Raw genomic sequence first — 19188 nt, forward strand, 5'->3', positions numbered from 1 at the left:
GGAGAGAGTCCAGGCGAATGCTCTGGGCGCATGGGTTCAAATCCCAACATGGCAGCTGCTGGAATGTGAATTCAATTCATAAAATCTGGAATTGAAAACTGGACTCAGTAATGGTGACCATGGCAACTATCACCGATTGTCGTAAAAACCCATCTGTTGCACTCAAGTCCTTTCGGGGAGGAAAACTGCCATCCTCATCCGGCCTGGCCGACATGTGATTCCAGGTCTACAGCAATGTGACTGACACTTAACTGCCCTCTGAAATGGCCTCGGAAGGCGGGCTGTTCGAAGCGGTCTTGCCAGCGACACCCATATCTCATGAAAGGATAAAGAGGGAAAAAAACTTTTTCTCTCTATCTAAACCCTGCTGCACCGACCCTGGGAGTGTTTAATGGGACAGTGTAAAGGAAGCTTTCGTCCTCCATATACTGTCCTGTATGGGCCTTTGATGAAGCAGCCCCCTGCTGTTTACTATTACCTGACATGTGACTGTGACAGGCCTGAGTATGAGTGAAATCACCGAGGTTCTCCTCGCTGTGCAATCATTCTGCCTCTGGGGTTTGCCACAAAAAGGCAGAGGTAAAGGTGTATTAACACAGATGGGTCGCTGGGTGGCGCAGTGACTCTTTCACTGAAGGACCTTGGGCTCCGAAGAAGAGTCATGAGGACTCGAAACGTTAACTGTGTTTTTTGTCTCCACAGATGCTGTGAGACCTGCTGAGTTTTTCCAGCATTTTCTGTTTTTGTTTCACATCCCAGACAAGACTGGTTAAAAATACCTGCCTGGGAAAGGGGGGAAAACAGTGTAATAGGGAAAATGGAGCGATGTCGATGGGTCCGAGAGAAAGGAGTTCAGCAAAGTCAGTTCGTTTCACATTCATGATTTATTAACAATTTCAGGGAACATTTTACAGAAAAAAAATTATTTTAAAGTTAACTGAAGTGAATATAATGACTGAGAGTCACATTGAGAACAGAGCACATTCGCTCTGAGCTGCCAACTGTGTGTAGAACTGTAACAGACAGCAGAGAGAGAAAACAGGAGCTCAATATAAAGGGAAGGGAGTAATTGTGGACGAGGAATGAGAAAAGTTACTTATTTACACAGGGAATACAAACGACTGGGAAATTATATGCTGCTATTGCAATGCAATCATAATTATCTCGCACATTTGAAACAGAGAAATGGAAATATCGTCTATCACTGTCTCAGCTACAAATTCGGAAACATAAACTGAAGGTATTTCAGTTTTAGAATCACCGAGAGGACATATTTTAAATTCGGAATACAGAGATCTCAGTAAAGAGCTGAGGAAAATCTACGGTGTCCAAAATTCAACTGGTCACTTGATCTGTAAAAGAGGATGAAATAATGAAGCAGATCTTTATGATCTAGGACAATTATGTTAGAGTTTTAATCAATGAAACATTGAGAGATTTTTCAAACCGCTTCTGTCAGTTTGAAGTGTGAATGGATTGAATCTTCTCACCTTCGCCAGAGTGACGGCAGCGCTGTAGAAAATGCTCAGGAAGAAGAGGATGATGAATGTAGAAGCGGTTGTCCAGATATTGCCGTTATCATCCTCAGAGTCTTCAGTCCAGATGCGGTCTGTGGAATCTACGGGGATATAGCCGAGGAAATATAATTAGATTGTTTATTAATCTAGGATATCATTTTTTAAGCATTTCCTTTACTCTTTCCTAAGTTATTAATGTATTCAATGTTCAATGTATATCTACTATTAAGTTCGTGACACTCAGTAACCCATTTCTGTAACTATCTCCACAGCTGTTCTTCCTTTACAATCTTTGTACAGTCCGTGTCGGAAAATATGGCAACTTTTCTCCAGTATCAATTCATCTGCGAACAATTTCGTACGATCTATTATTGGAGAATATTATGATGGGTATCGGGAGAGATTCACTGAGCTACTTATTTGGAAACTGAACGTTGCTTTTTAAAATCTCGGATGTGCGTTCCCATCTTGTTTGTCTATTTGTGATGGGAATGTTTGGTGCGTCATTAACTTAAATCAGTTTCTCAGTAAGAGCATTTTTTCAGTGTGTTTATCGGGTAATAGAGACAATTGCCGGAGGATATGCCCGTTAAAAAAGTACATTTGAATTATACTTTCTTCAATTGCCTGGCGTCTGTGTTGTGCTTTAGCTTTTGTGTGTGTCTGCATGAGTATGTCGCGCTTTGCATTACTGTTTGTTTGTGTGTCCATAGGTGTACATGTGTGTTAATGTGTGTGTTCATGTGCCAATAAGTGCTGATTTGTGTATTTTTGTGTCTGCGTCTTTACGTATATTTTGTTTTTCTGCCAATGTGGATGTATGAGTGTGTTATTGTGTGTGTTTATGTCTTGATTTCTATATTTACTTATTACTATCTGTGTTAATGTGTGTTTACCTGTTTACTTTGTGCCTGCTAATATGAGTGTTAATGTTTCTTTTTGTGTTCCACGTGTATGTCAGCATATTAATGTCTGTGTCACAGCGTCTGTGTGTGTGCGTGTGTGTGTATGTGTGTGTGACACAGCGAGAGAGAGAGAGTTTTTAATATGTGCATTTGTGTGTTGATCGAAATTTAGAACTATGTATCAATGTGTGTTTATGTTTTCATATGTACTAACGTGTGTTTTTTGTTTTCTAGTGTGTATGAGTATATTCATGTTTGTGTCTACATGTGTGTCTGTGAATGTGTTAGTCTGTTCCTCTGTGTTTTTATGTCTGGGTGTCGTCTGCTCATATGTGTGCATGTGTTAATGTGTGTCCATGCATTTATTTTAATGTGTACGATAGTGTGTGTCTTTATGCCTGTATTTATGTCATTGTGAAAGTGTGATAATGCATATGCTAATAGTTACATTTGTGCTTTGTGTCCTTGTATGAGTCTGCTTGTCTGGTTTTATCTGTTTGTGTGTGTGATTGTGGATATGTGTGTGAGCGAGTGTGTCTGTGTGTGTATTTCTGCATGTGTGTGATTGTGTGCGTGTGTATTTGTTTATGTGTGTGATTGTGTGTACGTGTGTGTCTGTGTATGTTTGTGCGTCTGCACCCATGTGTTTGTGATTGTGCGCGCGCGTGTGTGCACGTGTGTCCGTATTTGTCTATGTGTGTCTGCCTGTGTCTGCCTGTGTTTGTGTGGCTGCGCATGTGTGGGTGTAAATGTGTCTGCCTGTACCTGTGTGTGTTTGTGTCTGTGTGTCTGTGCCTATGTGTGTGTGTACGCGTGTTTGTGTCTGTCCATTTGTGTCAGCTGTGTGTATTTTTACTATTTTTCCGAATTTCACCAGTACCAATGATCGAGTCTGACCTTGAAAGTTTTGGTGAATATTTTCAATGTTCTGTGTATAAACGTGTTTTCTGTGAGATGCAAGGTGATATCAGGTGAACGAATGCAAACAATCAACCATGTGTCTCATAAAATTCAGGGACAGCACCTTGAACAACCCAGGCAGGATTCAATCACCAGTTTAGATTCGGATTATGGGAAATCAATCTTAGCATAAGCTTAACAGGAACAAGAGTGTTAAAACATCTTCAAATTATGTTGCATAAATATATGTTTTTACAACACCCTAAGCATGATGGGAGTTTAAAGTCTGTGGCCAGTCAGCTGGAAGCCGACTTGGACTGTTGGTAACTGAATAGAGACCCGTTCCCTTCCAGATTCTCTGCTCGGTGTGTGAAGGTCAAGTGAGCGAATAGTTTTGCTCTGTCTGGTTGCCGAAACAATTTCCCTTTCGGTTCTCCCTGATGAGAAGGTGGAGACACACTGAGTTAACCAATGACCTTCCTCACCTTTTTGTTTAGCAAGTGGAGGTAAAATTGGCTTAAAATTTTCCTTTCAGTTTTCTCTGTTGGTGAAGTGGGGGTACAGCGCGTTAACAATTTCCCTTCCCCGCTCTCTGTTGGGAAAGTGGGGTACAGTGGCTAAACAATTCACCCCCACCCGCTGTTGTGGAAGTGGAGGTGCAGTGGGTTAACAATGTCCCCTTCCGCTCTCTCTGTTGGGGAAGTGGGGGTAAAGTGGGGGTAAATCTCCCTGATGGGGGATTGTTGGGACATGTTTCTGTGGGACCCTCACTTCAGTTCGCAGTGGGTGTGGTGCAGCAGCTTAAAGCTGACATCCATTTTAAAGGAATGGGCAACAAGAGAAGCAGGAACACCAAGATCTAAATGTGCTGAGTTTGTTTGTCGGAAATGGGAATTGTCAGATTTCTCCTCAGTGGGAGGAGAGTTGGTGAAGTTATTTTGCAGAATCCCGTAATGAATGAGCTTTAGTCTGTCTCTAACCCAGGGTGTATCTGAGCTGGGAGCACTGGGTGTACAAGACTTGGGTGTGAGCCCTGTAAATATCCGATTTTAACTAAACAGGTCTAACATCAGCAAAAGTGGAAAACAACATTGATTAAACAATTGTGTATTTAAATCATGATTGGAGAAAAGGACTTTATTATTTTTTTATTGAAGTTTGAAATGTAACCGAGAGATTCTCATTGACATGAATTAACGGTGTCCATCAGTGCAAGGGAAATGTTCACAAAACTCGGTTTACCGCTGGATTTATCAACCGTTCTGTTGATGATCTTCAAGGGGATCGCTTCATGTCCCACCACACAGGAGTAAGAAGCGCCGCTGGCCCACTCCTCCGCTGCAATGGATAACAGGCTGTACATGAAGAAGGAGCGATTGCCGTTCTCCGCCACCACCTCGGTGTTCTTGTAGTTCCCGGGATTCACCGGCTTGTCATTGACGGTCCACTTGACGAAGATCTCTCGCGGGGAGAAACCTCTCACTAAGCAGCTGAGGGAGACGAATCTCTGAGCGGAGACATCTTCTGCCGAGGGCAGCAGGACAGACACGGACGGTTCCCGCGGGTCTTTAACTGCAGAAAATGTACAATAAATGTCAATAAACTGGATACTTTCGTAGACAATGAAACCGCTGGTTAGATGTGAGAGAAACGTGTTTTGTGATGAATATTAAGGGATTCATTATCCACTTCTTGGAAATATATCACCGATCCTTCACTATAGCTGAATCAAAATCCTGGAACTCCCTCCCTAACAGCACTGTGGGTGAATCTACACCACAGGGACAGCAGCGGTTCAAGAAGGCAGCTCACCATCACCTTCTCAAGGGCAATTAGGGATGGGCAATAAACTCTGGCCCAGCCAGCGACGCCCACATCCCATTAATTAATAAATAAAATACTTTGGGATCTGTCCGGTTTTCCAGCTCGGAGCAGAGGTGGACACAATCCTTTTCCCTGAGAACTTATGGGGTTGGACTAGAAAGTTTCTCAAAGTTTACAGCACAGAAACAGGCCATTCTGCCCAACTGGTCTATGTTGGTGTTTCAACTTCGCACCAGGCTCCTCCAATCTTGCTTCATCTAAACCCAATAGCACAGCCTTCAGTTCATTGTTCATTCATCTACTTATCAATTTCCCCCTGAAAGTCCACAGGCCCAGGGCGGTTAGCTGGCGAAATTGCTAATTAGAATACACCATGAATACACTGAATAGTAAATATTGATCCTGACACTTACACTGGAAATAGACACAATGACTCACTTATTGCTTCAATCTCACCGCTCACCTGGTTCCTTGTGGATGGAACTTCTTAAAGGAGTCGGCAGATCCTGATTGCTCACCACGCAGTAGAACTCAGCCCCACTCAGCCAGGCTTGTGTCGAAATGTTTACGTTGCTGACCACGCTGTCGGGATCCACTCCCGGTTGGACGGCAATCTCTGATTTCAAAGGCTTCTTTTCTTGTGTCCAGGACACGAGGACTCCATAAGGAGCATTAGAAACGATGCAGTTTAAGGTCACGGTCGCCTCCAGTAAGACCTGTTCTATTGGCGGTGGCAGTAGAGTAATTGTGGGATCGTTGGGGCAGTCGTGATCACCTGTGAGACAGAAATGAAGATCAACCAAAGTTTCACCTTCAGAAGCAGGACAGCAGTATTCAGCCTTCACTCCCTGAAGGAGAATAAGTCACCTTGGACATATCAACCTCTAAATATCGTCTTTAATTTTCTTTACACAATGGAAAACCAGCTTGGTCTGTGTAAATCGTTCTCATAATTTAAGTCCTTCAGCCCCGGTAACATTCTCATGAATCTATGTTGCCCCAGTCCCAATACAAATATACCATTCCTGGGCCCTGGAATGCAGTACTGAAAGCCGTTTTATAAATAGGATGGATGCACTTTCCAACACTCTATCCCGAAGCTGTTACCAGTGACGGGTTCCAGACACCTTCTGCCTCTCCAAATATGATCAGCTGACTCAGGGTAAAGCTAATGTCAAGTCCACCTCACTCACTCTGTGACGTCAATGTAGAGACGTGACGTGATAAAATCCTGAATGGTGAACAATCCGAATGCAGCCCTTACATCGGAATTAAACAATAACTACATGATAGTAAATTAGAAGTTGTTCCGTCTACTAACTCCAATAAATTCCTGATTTGATTAACATCGGAGAGCAGAATGATCTATTGCTTCCTCGGTTTGTATTTCTTACCCTCACACTTGGTGGCGTTTCGACTTTGGGTGACCCCTTGGTGAGTGACCTGACAGGTATAGACCGCGTCGGTGAACCATTCCCCAGCGGAGACTTTCAGCCGACTGGTCGCCGAGAAGGTCCCGTCCACTTCAAAGGCGGGAGAGGTGACAATTCCTGAATCCATGCGTTGTCCATTCTTCAGCCACTTCACGGTCATTGACTTTGAACGGAGATCGATGATTGAACAGACAGCGGTTGCAAATTTGTTGGTTGTGATTTCTTCCCTGGAGCTCACGGTGAGGAGAACAGTTGGAGGGATGCCAGAACCTGCAAGAAACACAGGTTAGACATTTCTTGCAGAAGAAATTGATAACAAATACAATGAGTTCGTATATTTTAACAGGCTTTTACCGTTAATAGACACTAACCTGGAATTTCCAGCTGTTAGAACTATCCAATGAACGATAAATGTGTTATGACCAAGGCCCTATACAGGTTAATCACAGCCTTTCTGTTTCTCACAGGTTCCCCAACACTTACATTGCCATTCAATGCTCTTGTCTGAGCCGCTGTATTGAACCTCACACTTGATTTTGCTGCATTCCCCCTCTGACTCGGTGATGGTTAACTGGCTGCTCAGGGTGAAGGTTCCCTTCTGGTTTCTCACTGACGGGTAAGTCTTAAATCCAGTGGTGATCTGCTGCCCATCTTTCTTCCAGGTCAGGCTGGTGATTTCTGGGGAGTAGTCCATCGCCAAACAGCCGTAGGTGACGGAGCCTTCGGGGTTGTGTTGCTGACAGGAGGAGACCAGGCTGTAGAGAGTGGGCGAAGACGGTGTCGCTGGGAAAGAATGGCCGATTGAAAAAGTTAGACTCTGTTCTTTGTGATCATTAAGTAACCAAACAACTCAAAATTTGACTATAACTCTAAACATATCCTAATATATTCCAACTAAAACCCACATCCACATTTGATCATTTATTATTTCCATCATTTGGTGATCCCCATCTGTCGGTTCCCTCTTTAGAAACCCACAACTCTTTTTCCGCCTCTATCCCATGACTAAAATAGAACATTTAGGTGTCATCTGAATGACGTACCTTTCAGTGGATTAAGATGGAAAAGCAGAGGATTTCCCCCATTATTTCGCCACCATTTATTTCACAATCAACAGCACTTGGTGATCGAGAAATTGTCTCGTCATTCATATCATTGCAGTTTGGAAATGGGCTCTGTTCAAATTGGCTGATGCCCCCTCCCCTCTCCACGTCCCCCCAAAACAAAGAATAACAAAGACCCTTCGAAAGTTCCTTTGTAATGGTACCTATATAATGGCCATAGAACTCTAAACTGAATACCAGTTACAGTAAGTACGACATTTTCCAATTGTATGTACATGTGAACATGCGGATTAGTAGCGGGAGTAGGCCATTCTGCCTCTCGAGCCTCCTCCACCATTCACTCCGATCATAGCTGATTGACTGTGGCGTTAACTCCATATTCCCGCCTATTCTCCGCTAAACGTTGACTCCCTTGTCAATGAAGAATCTCTCTACCTCTGCCTTGAAATATTAATGACTTCTCCTCCGTCGCACTCTGGTGAAGAGAGTTCCAAACTTTCACTACCCTTTGAGAGAAAAATAAAATCTCCTCATTTCTGCCAGAATGGGAGAACTCTTATTTTTAAACTGTGTTCCCTATCGTTCGTCTCTCCCACAAGGGGAAACATACTTTCAGCATCCACCCTGTCAATTTCCCCCAGGATCTTATATGTTTCAATAATATCAGCTCCCATTCTTCTAAACTCCAGTACATACAGACCCAGCCTACCCAAACTTTCCTCATAAGTTAACCGACAACACCTCCCAGTATCATTTGAATGAACATTCTCCGAACAGCTTCTAATGCTTTTATATCCTTTCTTAAAGGAGACTAAATCTGTACACAGTAATTCAGACGACACCCTGTTAAACTATAGCAAAACATCTTTACTTTTATATTCTATTCCCCTTGTAATAAATGACAACACTCCCTTTGCCTTCCTCATCACTTGCTGTTCCTGCATTGTAACAGTTTGTGATTCATGCACCAAGGGATCCACATCCTTCTGTACCTCAGGGTTCTGCAATCTCTCTCCTTTTCAATAATATGCTGCTTCTGTATTCTTCCTGCCAAACTGGACAAGTTTATATTTTCCCACATTATACGGCATCTGTCATTTTTTGCCCACTCCTATAACCTATTTATATCCCTTTGCTATACTTTATCCCCTCTTCACCACTTACTTTCCTATCTATCTTTGTGTCATCAGCAAATTTAGCAAATTCATTCAGTCCTTTCATTCAAGTCATTGATATAAATTGTAAATAGTTGAGGCCGCAGCATTGATCCCTGTGGCACTCCACTTGTCACAAAACCATGATGGATCTACATAATTGCATTTGGATTTTCTTAGTGACCCGTGATAGGATCCTTAATAATAGATTCCAGCATTTTCGCTCGGACAGATGTTAAACTAACTGGCCTGTCGATTCTTGCTTTCCCTTTACCTCCTTTATTTGATATAAAAGCCTCATTCACTATTTTCCAATCTGATGAGACCTTTCCACAATCTAGGGGAGTTTGGAAAATTAAAACCAATGCCTCCGCTATTTTAGCAACCACCTCGTTCAGGCCAAAATATTTGGCCAACTTCTCTGCCCATTTCCTTATTTTCCTTTATTGTCCAATCCGTGTCCCGCGGCTGGATTGTGGCCCCCGAAGCCCCTCTATATGGACCCTGGAGCCGTTGTTCTAAATGCTGGTAAGACGGGGAAGTGGGGTTGAAGATTTCTGTAAGGAGCTGCTCCTCCAATCACAGGCGGGTCTTCTACCCGTTAGCTCCTGATAGGCTGACTAGTGGGCCAATCCGCAGAAAAAGTGGGAGACAAACAGGTTGTGATTGGAGGGGCAGCGAACACCCGCTGGAGAAAGGCGCAGGGAGCCGGGGTGGGGGGGGAAGTGCACAGAGACATTGTCTCCCTTCTATCCCAGGCACTTAGCGCCTTTCCCCGGGAATGGAAAGGATTTCAGGAGGAGGAGAGACAATGAGAGAGAGAGAGAGAGAGTTAGAGAGAGTGGGGCCCAGGGCGCCTGGGGCCTCGGCTCGCAACTGCTTTCGCCCGGATCTCCCCGCTATAGCCCGGCTCTCTGCGCTTACGCCCGCCTCTCTGCCCTTCCCCCACCCTCCGCCTCTATGCCCTTAATCCCCTGGCTCTCTGCCCGTTCCCCTCCGGTCTCTCTGCCGTTTCCGCCCCGGCATCTTTGCCCTTTCCCCCTCGCCAATCTCCGCCACCCCTCCCCCTCACCTCTCTGCCATTTCTCCCCCAGCCCTCTGCAATTATTCCACGGCTCTCTGATTTTTCCCCCGGCTGTCTGCCCTTTCCCCCCTCCCACCAGCCTCTCTGCCCTTCCCCCTCCCCATCTCTACCCTTTCCCCCCTCCCACCGGCCTCTCTGCCCTTCCCCCTTCCTCCTCTCTGCCCTTTCCACACCCCGCCTCCCTGTCCTTGACCCTCCCGCCTCTCTGTCCTTCCCCCCCTCGCCCTTTCCCCCTCTGCCCCTCGCCCTTTCCCTTTCTGCTCTCCCCCCTCCCGCCTCTCTGCCCTTTCCACCTCCCGCCTCTCTGCCCTTTCCCTCACCCGCCTCTCTGCCTTTTCCCCCTCCCGCCTCTCTGCCCTTTCCCCCTCCCGCCTCTCTGCCCTTTCCCCCTCCCGCTTCTCTGCCCTTTCTCCCACCCGCCTCTCTGCCTCTCTGCCCTTTCCCCCTCCACCCTCTCTGCCCTTTCCCCCTCCCGCCTCTCTGCCCCTACCCCCTCCCGCCTCTCTGCCCTTTCCCCCTCCCGCCTCTCTGCCCTCCCCCTCCCGCCTCTCTGCCCTTTCCCCCTCCCACCTCTCTGCCCTTTCCCCCTCCCGCCTCTCTGCCTCTCTGCCCTTTCCCCCTCCCGCCTCTCTGCCCTTTCCCCCTCCCGCCTCTCTGCCCTTTCCCCCTCCCGCCTCTCTGCTCTTCCCCCTCCCGCCTCTCTGCCCTTTCCCCCTCCCGCCTCTCTGCCCTTTCCCCCTCCCGCCTCTCTGCCCTTTCCCCCTCCCGCCCCTCTGCCCTTTCCCCCTCCCGCCCCTCTGTCCTTTCCCTCTCCCGACTCTCTGACCTTTCCCCCTCTGCGCTCCTCCCTCCTGCCTCTCTGCCCTTCCCCCTCCCGCCTCTCTCCCCTTCCCCCCTCCCGCTTCTCTGCCCTTTCCCCCTCCCGCCTCTCTGCCTTTCCCGCCTCCCGCTTCTCTGCCCTTTCCCCCTCCCGCCTCTCTGCCCTTTCCCCCTCCCGCCTCTCTGCCCTTTCCCGCCTCCCGCCTCTCTGCCCCTTACTCCATGGCTCGCTGACCTTTTCCCGGCTCTCTGCCCTTCCTACTCGGCTTCCCTGCCATGCCCTCCACCCCCTCTCTCTGCGCTATACCCCCCCGCCTCTTTGCCCTTTCCCCCCAGCTCTCTGCACTTACTCCACGGGTCTCTGCGCTTTCGCCAGGCTCTCTGACCTTTCCACCGACGCTCATCACTCCATTCGGCCATGCTCCACTTTCTGACACTGTGAGGACTCAGGCCTCGTTTCCAGGTCTCTCTTCCCTGCAGGTCCCGCCCTCCCACACACCGATTTAGGAAAAGTGATCTAGTAAGTGAGCGTGTGCATGATTGACAGTGAGGGTGGCTGAGTGACAGAGTGAGGGTGGGTGGCTGATTGCGTGAGGGTGCATGGGTGAGTGAAAGAGTGAGTGAGGGTGGGTGGGTGGTGAGTGAGCGAGGGTGGGTGTCTGAATGTGGGTGAGTGAGGATGGATAAGTGAATGAGGGTGGGTGTTTGAATGAGGGTAGATAAGCGGGTGAGTGAGGGTTGGTGGGTCTGTGAGGGTGGGTATGTGAGTGACGGTGAATGGGTATGTGAGGGCGGGTGGATGAGTGTGAATGAAGCTGAGTGGGTAAGGGTCAGTGAGGGTGAGTGAGGGTGGGTGAGTGAGTAATTGATGGTGAGGCAATGAGGGTGTGTGAAGGTGGGTGAGGGTGGATGAATGAGGGTGTGTGAGGGTGGGTGAGTGAGGAGTGCGAGTGAGTAAGGGCGAGGGAGTGAGGGTGAGGGAGTGAGGGTGAGTGAGTGACTGTGGGTGAGCGAGGGTCAGTGAGTGAGGGCCAGTGAGTGAAGGTGAAGAAATGATGGTGAGGGAGCGAGGGTGTGTGAGTGAGGGTGAGTGAGTGAGGGTGAGTGAGTGAGTGAGGTTGAGTGAGAGAGGGTGAGTGAGTGTGAGTGAGTGAGCGATGGTGAGTGAGGGTGAGTGATTGTGGGTAGTGAGGGTGCCCAAGTGCTGCAGGCTCATCAAGGCGATGTTTCTCCGGATGATTTTCCGCTCCGGCTCAGCTTTCCGTTGCCTGTTGTCCACAGCCGAGCTGGGGGCTCCTCCATTCGGCTCCACCACCTCCACCTCCTCCTCTTCCTCTCCATCGATCCTGTCCTGATTCTCCATATTGATCAGCTTTCAGTAACACCGGCTGTGTAAAGTCAGGCAGCAGTGTAGATCACTGGCCAGCTGCTTTAATGCCGATGCCTTTCTTTGAGCAACCCGTGTCAGTGCGTGAATAGGCAGACTGAGGGGGCTGGAGGGGACGGTTACAGCAAAACCAGGATTGGCCATGCAGGCATCTTGCACCAAGTGTGCACCAGTATTGAGGATCCAGGCGGCCGTGGTCTCCATCACATCCCTCACTTTTTTTTGTTTCTTTGTGTTTGGTTCAACACTTGGAAATTCTCCACATATATAGTGATGTCACCTGTGTAATTTCATTTTACACAACAGGTCCTCAGAAATGGAGCAATGAACATGCCTGCAGCTTAACGGATTTTCATTCTGCAATTAGTATTTTCAGCCCACTTCTCTGTGTGAGAATGTGTGTGTGAGAGAAAGAGAGAGAGAGAGAGAGAGTGCATGCAAGTGTATGTGTGTTTTTGAGAGAGAGAGAGACAGTGACAGAGAGAGACGGAGTGTGTGTGTGTGTGAGATAGGGAGTTTAATTGTGAGAGTGTGTGAAATGGAGAATGTGTGTGTGGGAGAGAAAGACTGCGTGTGCTTGTGAGTATGGGAGAGAGAGAGAGAAAGAGAGAGTGTGTGAGAAGGGGAGAGTGTGTTTTTCTGTGCGTGTCATAGGGAGTATAAGTGTGAGAGTGTCTGAGATAGAGAAATGTGTGTGAGAGAGAGAGTATGTGTGTGTGAGAGAGAGCTGCTGTGTGTGTGTGTGTGTGAGAGAGCGACTGTGTGCGTGTGAGAGTTAGAGAGAGAGAGAGAGAAAGACAGTGTGTAGGGGTGTGAGTGATTGGTAGTATAAATGTGTGAGAGAAAGTGTGTTAGAGAGCGAACGTGTGTGTGTGTGGGAGAGAAAGAGTGTGTGAAAGACAGAGCCAGTGTTTGTGTCAGAGAGAGAGAGAATAAGAGAGAGTGCATGTGTGAGAGAACAAGTGTGTGTGTGAGAGGGAATGTGTTTGTGTTTCTGTGTGTGTGACAGAGAGAATGGAGAGTGTGTGCATGTGTGAGAGTGTGTATGTGTGTGGGAGAGAGGGTGCATGTATGTGAGAGAGAGAGAGTGGTTGTGCATAAAAGAGTGTGCGTGTGTGTGTGTGTGAGAGAGAGAGTGCATGTGTGAGAAAGAAAGAGTGCATGTGTGTGTGAGAGAGATAGTGTGCACGTGTGTGAGAGTGTATATAGTTGAGAGAGTATGTGTATGAGAGAATGTGAGTGTCTGTGTGAGAGTGTGTGTGAAGGAGAGAGGCAATGTGTGAGAGACAGAGTGTGTGCATGTTAAAGAGAATTTGAGTGTGAGAGGGAGAATGTGAGTGTGCGTGTGTGTGACAAAGAGAGCATGCGTGACAGAGAGAGTGAGCGAGTGAGGGTATGTGGTTAAGAGACTGAGTGTGTCGAGGTAGATCAGCCATGATCTTACTGAATGGAGGGCAGGATCGAAGGGCCGATATCCTCTCATTCTCTCATTTCTGTCATTCATGCCCTGCAGGCGGCAATCGAATGACTCAATTTTTGATGGCGGCTCCTTTTCCCCAAATCCCCCGCGGCTGGTTGTTGGGAGCGGGAGCCTGGTCATTGTCCATTTCAATCGTTTAAATAACTCGCAGCCTCTGATCAGATCAGAACAGGCGCTGCTCTCTGGAGCCTCACTGTCACTCCCTGATTCTGTTTGTTCTGAAATTGTGCTCAAGTTCAGGTCACTCACGTTCAATGATTTTCTGATACTCAAAATGCTGAAACATAATTAATTGATTAAAATTTATACATGTTCTCTCCAGAAATATTGTTAAAAACAATTAACGTTCGTCATTTCAACCGAGCAATGGAACAATTTGTTTTCACAGATCTGGTTCAAGAACTCACAGCCAGTTAGTTCGATGCTGATTCAGTTTGTTTGACCTCTGCAGGGAGAAGACTCTCAGGTCAGTAACAGGACAAGTTAAGATATGGATTAAAGCCCCCACTCCTCCCCCAGTACACTCCTGTCATCAGCTGCAAGGGTGGGATTCAACAGAAAGCCAACTCTCCACTCAACTGTCAAACACTCCGGGTCAGGTACAGCACTGGTTTGATATAAAATAAAACTCCCTCCACATTGTCCTATCAAATATGCCCAGGAGAGAGTTCAATCCGGTTTTGATATAAATGCTGTGGCTGCAAGAGGCGGTCAGAGGCTGGGAATTCTCTGGCGAGTAATTCAACTCCTATTGCCCAAAGACAACTCACCATATACAAGGCACAAGTCAGGACTGGGATGGAATAGATTTCACTTACCTCAATGAGTGAAACTTCAAAAAACCCCAAGAAACTCGATACTATCCGGGACAAAGCAGCCCACAGAATTGGTACCCCATCCACTACCTGAAACATTCACACCCTCCCCCACAGACGCACAGTGACTGCAATGTGTACCATATACAGGATGCACTGCAGCAACTCGCCAAGGCTCCTTCAGCAGCACCTTCAAAACCCGCAACCTCTCCTAACTAGAAGGACAAGGGCAGCAGGTGCTTGGGAACACCTCCACCTGTACGCTCCCCTCCAAGGCACTCACCATCCTGACTTGGAATGATATCGCCGTGCCTTCACTGTGAATACATCAAAATCCTGGAGCTCCTTTCCTAACAGCACTGTGAGTGTACCTGTAGTATTCAAGGAGGTGGCATTTCAACACTTCCTCAAGGGGTAATTAGGGATGGACAACAAATGCTGGACTTGCCAGCGACCTCAACATCCTATGACAGGATTAAAAATAAGATACAGGCTAATTTCCTACTCCACACTGTCCAACCAAAGAGGTCAAGGACTACTACAGCACGGATTAAAATAGAATAAAACTCTCTCTGCATTGCCTAACCGAACACTCCCAAGACACATACATCACTGGTTTAAAATCGACCAAATCTCCTTCGACAGTCTGTCTGTCGTTTCTGAATTGTCCTTTCTGACTGTCACAATGGGTTGGGTATCTCATTTCTGAGGCGCCTGGTCAAAAAGTCAAACTTTCACATTTCTCACAAATACAAGTTTTTTGAAGGAATAAATCAAATTGCACTTCCTGAAATACAGGAGAGCGAACCAGAAGGTTAACAACCAGCCAGAAAGATTCCTGGTCCCAACACAGTGACCACGCACACAGAAACAGAACAGACACAAATGGTGCAACAATCGAGTTCCCCGCAGATAGATCTGTTCAATCTGTCCATTTCATTCAAGCTGTTTGATTCCAATTGATGAACGGTCAATTTACTACAATTATTCCACAACTTCTTTGAAATTAATCTGATTTTCATTTCAAAATTCCCTTTTAAGTCCATCTAATTCTCCCTGATCTGTCTCAAATCTCCAAATAATATAGGATTTAAGTTACCCTGAAAATGAGCATAGCAAAAATTACAGGTTCAAGATAATTTGGTGTCCGTAACAGAGACTCAATGACAGGATAAGAATTAAACAAATCAGGAAACACTCACATTGAAAACCGATTACCCACTGATTTGATTTGATTTTAGGTATGAATAGAACCAATAAAATCATCGAGGCGAAACACCTTATCGAGCTGAGCACAGCTGAGTAAGAAAAGTACTCTTTTCTAAATTAATTTTGGATACAATTAAAAATTCTCTCCACTGAGATTTTGCATTCACCATAATGACCAGTATACTATTTAATTGTTGGAGCACATTTATGTTGAATTAATTATCACTAATATTATATTGTAAGCTAATTATCTTGTTATTGTCAATTCATTTTCTTGTCAGCTGATTTTTACTCTATAATATTAAAAATGGTTTTCAAAAATTGAAAACCTGTTTCTCCCTGGTACTTTGTGAAATAATTGGGGTTTATTTAAATCAACCTGACACTGAAACAATGTTAAACAATAAATTTCAAATTGCTAGATGTTAACGTTCAGGCAAGTGTATCAATTTTACTTAAATCTAAGCACGATTTACTATTTTACTTCTACTTCTACTGCACTGTTTTAACCAACAATATTGTAAGCTATGCGTGTTTCTGAACGCATTGAGAAATCATAAATTCCATCTATTCTCATCGAGTAATTCACAGGGCGAATTTATCAGTAGAATATTTGAAATACTTTCAAATCTGGCCGGGGTCACATCGCATTAAGTGTCTATGAGCTGCAACATCATCTGTTTGCTAAAGGAAGCTTGTCTTAACTCCAAACTATATGTAAAAAAATGTTCCTGGCAGTTACTTATTATCAATAAAATTGTTCCCTAGATAACAATCCCTATTCTTTAATTGTTACATATATTGTTCATTGAAAGAAGATCCAAATTGATCAATATAAAACTTGATGAGAACAATTCATTCAGATCATCTGCGATACTGAAATATAATCAGCAAATTGAATCGAGATTTTGTTCTTCAATTTAATATTTAATAAGAATTAAGCATGAATCTCAGATATAATCTGTTCTTCTCCTATAATCCTATCCTGTGTACAGCACAGCTATGGTAGACAGGATGTTGTTATTAAATTCAAAACTAACATTAATGTTTGTAATTAAATTAATCTGTTCTAATTTCAAGCTTTTCCTTGTCAATCTCTATTCATATGCAGCCTGCACCTTCCTACAGTTCAAAAAAAATGTAAGAACAATTCATTTACTGCCAACGAATTCTACCCCCCCACCCCCACCCCCCCACGCCCCCCCCAGAAAACTGTTTAAGATTAGATTAGTGAAAATTGTCTCGTTATCCAAATCCCAATAACATTGAAGGAATAATATGGTTACGGCTGCACAGAAAGAATGTAATAACCGGATAGACATATTGCCAAGCTGAAATGTCAAACTCCTCTTTAAGTCAATGCAAACGTTATCAGGGATATAAAAAATAATTCAAAATCCCTTGTGAAATTGACCAAATCTGTAGAATCAGTATATTCTTATTGAAATTATTTCATGCATAATCACAAAATGTTTCCAGCCTAAAAACTTTCCCAATCATGTTAATTGTGCGCAGTGCACAACAAAATTATGAAAGGCGATTAATGATCAATTATGATAATATGAAAGCTGTTCAGCCAATATGGAGAAATATTACCACATTATAATTGTTTGAATTGTAATAATTTTACTCTACAACTTGAAAACTTGTTAATTATATAGTTTCTGATTGCAGTAACGAATTATGTTCTGAATGAGCGTCATAATCCATGGTTTAGTTTAATCTGCAATTATCACTTAAAATAAAGACAAAATGTTCTAACACATCTTTAAACGCTTTTTTCCCCATTTCTGAAACCTGTCTGTTTTCTGCCTACAATCGCGCTTCAAGCAGATACAAACGCGTAGGCTGTTTTCATTCAATCACAAAACGTGTAACCGCTCAATGTCACCGAATTTCAACAATGCAGAAACAATGCAGAACCGCCAAGCCGTTTCACAAATTCTACTAATTCAAAGCCACCCAGACACACAATATTCTCGGGAGAAAAACACCAAATCACATCACTGAGGGGCTGAAACCCGTTTCATGGAGAACCAGCTCAATTGTACAAACACTTCCAACAGAATCCAATGTAACATTGCAAGAAAATCTCAATATCGAATCCAGGCAACACGCTCGTCACTAAATAAATGAATAATTAAACTAAACGGAAATATGGAATAATGTCAACAGCATTGTGAGTGGGCGGAACATGTTCAATAAATTAATACTGAAACTTAAGCATATTTTGTTAATATTGGGTTTGATTTCAAACCTATTTAAACCATTGTGCAACAGACGGTAAAACCCGCAGGCGTTCGATGTCACCGAGATTAAACATTGCAGAAACGTCAAATTGTTTTAACAAACGTTAGATATTTCAAGTCGCCCGGCCACACATTATCCTCAGCAGATAAACACCAAATCACAACAACCAGGGACCGAATCCCTCAGCAGCACCATTTGTCAAGGCACAGTGGAATTATATAACTCAATTTAAGCAGAATCACATGAAACATTGTAAAAGAATCTGCATACAGAATTCACCAAACCCACGTTTCAATGAACGAATGAATTATTAAAATAGACAAGAATATAAAGCAAAGACTCAAGTAAAACAATCACTAAATAAATGTGTGGTTCTTACCTGCAGTCACCGTCACCATGGTCCCTTGTGCCCAGTAGCCCATAGCGTCACAGTGTTACACTCCCTGGGCTGTGCCATACAATAACTGTCCCTGCACGAAAAAGACAGAAATCCACCATTATTTTAAATATTCATAAGTCAGAGGCAAAGTAAGATCACGATGAATCTTCGCGAAATTATATTTGCGTGTGTAGATATCTTTAGCTATTCATCAATGATCCTCATGTTTTATAATTCAGAGTAACACATGAACATGTTACTGAAATCACCAACTGATGAACGGATAATTATCACAGTTTTTCAATTTTATACCACGTTTTTTGGGCAGTTCTGGGCATAAATAATACTTCACTGTAAATATAGCAGGATTGTAAAAGCAAGCACTGACCCAGGCAGACTCAATTAGTGCTGAGGGGTTTTTGTATTGACAGTAACTGCTGTGCCATCCAGTATATCACAGTGAGACACACCATGTCAAATACTGCGGCAGACTGTTCTCTGTAAATACAGAGATTTAATCTCACTGCGTTCTCAAAAACCTGATTCCGACTCGCTTTCGAGTGAATCAGTGAGACATTTCAGCTTGTACTGGTCATTATACTTATCAATGTGATTGGAATTCTTTCAAAACCTCTTTGCAGATTTAGCGTGTCCGTCAACACTCACAAAACGGAAGACTTATATCTTTTCACAAACCAATATTACCTCTACCCATTATTTTATTTAAATTTGATTTTCTTTGGCGTTCCTGCTGTGTTAGTGATCGCGAATTTGAACAAACTCCTTCTCTGAGGTTTTTGTATGAGGATGTCGCTGTGCACAGCACTGTGACCCACTGCTGTAGTATCACAGTGAAATACACCCGCACAAAAACTGCACCCACTCTCTGTTCAGTGCTGGCTCTCAATATTCACTTCAAATAGACGTTTACTTCTGATCTAGAAGTGGAATTCATGCAGCAGTTTACA

The 19188-nt window shown here is 44.6% G+C and overlaps 1 protein-coding gene and 1 gene segment (V, D, J or C); both read right to left on the minus strand.

Annotated features, from left to right (window-relative positions):
* The window catches only part of LOC144698165 (uncharacterized), a 224551-nt gene that overhangs the window by 171556 nt on the left and 33807 nt on the right, over window positions 1-19188 (minus strand). The window lies entirely within an intron of this gene.
* LOC144697587 (Ig heavy chain C region, membrane-bound form-like) lies at window positions 1166-18264 on the minus strand. The segment is given in 7 exon segments: window positions 1166-1352; window positions 1491-1618; window positions 4565-4894; window positions 5610-5921; window positions 6541-6849; window positions 7057-7362; window positions 18221-18264. Coding segments are annotated over 7 exon segments (1437 nt in total).

This window comes from Cetorhinus maximus, chromosome 23 (genome assembly GCF_964194155.1).
Source record: "Cetorhinus maximus chromosome 23, sCetMax3.hap1.1, whole genome shotgun sequence".
Classification (NCBI taxonomy): Eukaryota; Metazoa; Chordata; class Chondrichthyes; order Lamniformes; family Cetorhinidae; genus Cetorhinus; species Cetorhinus maximus.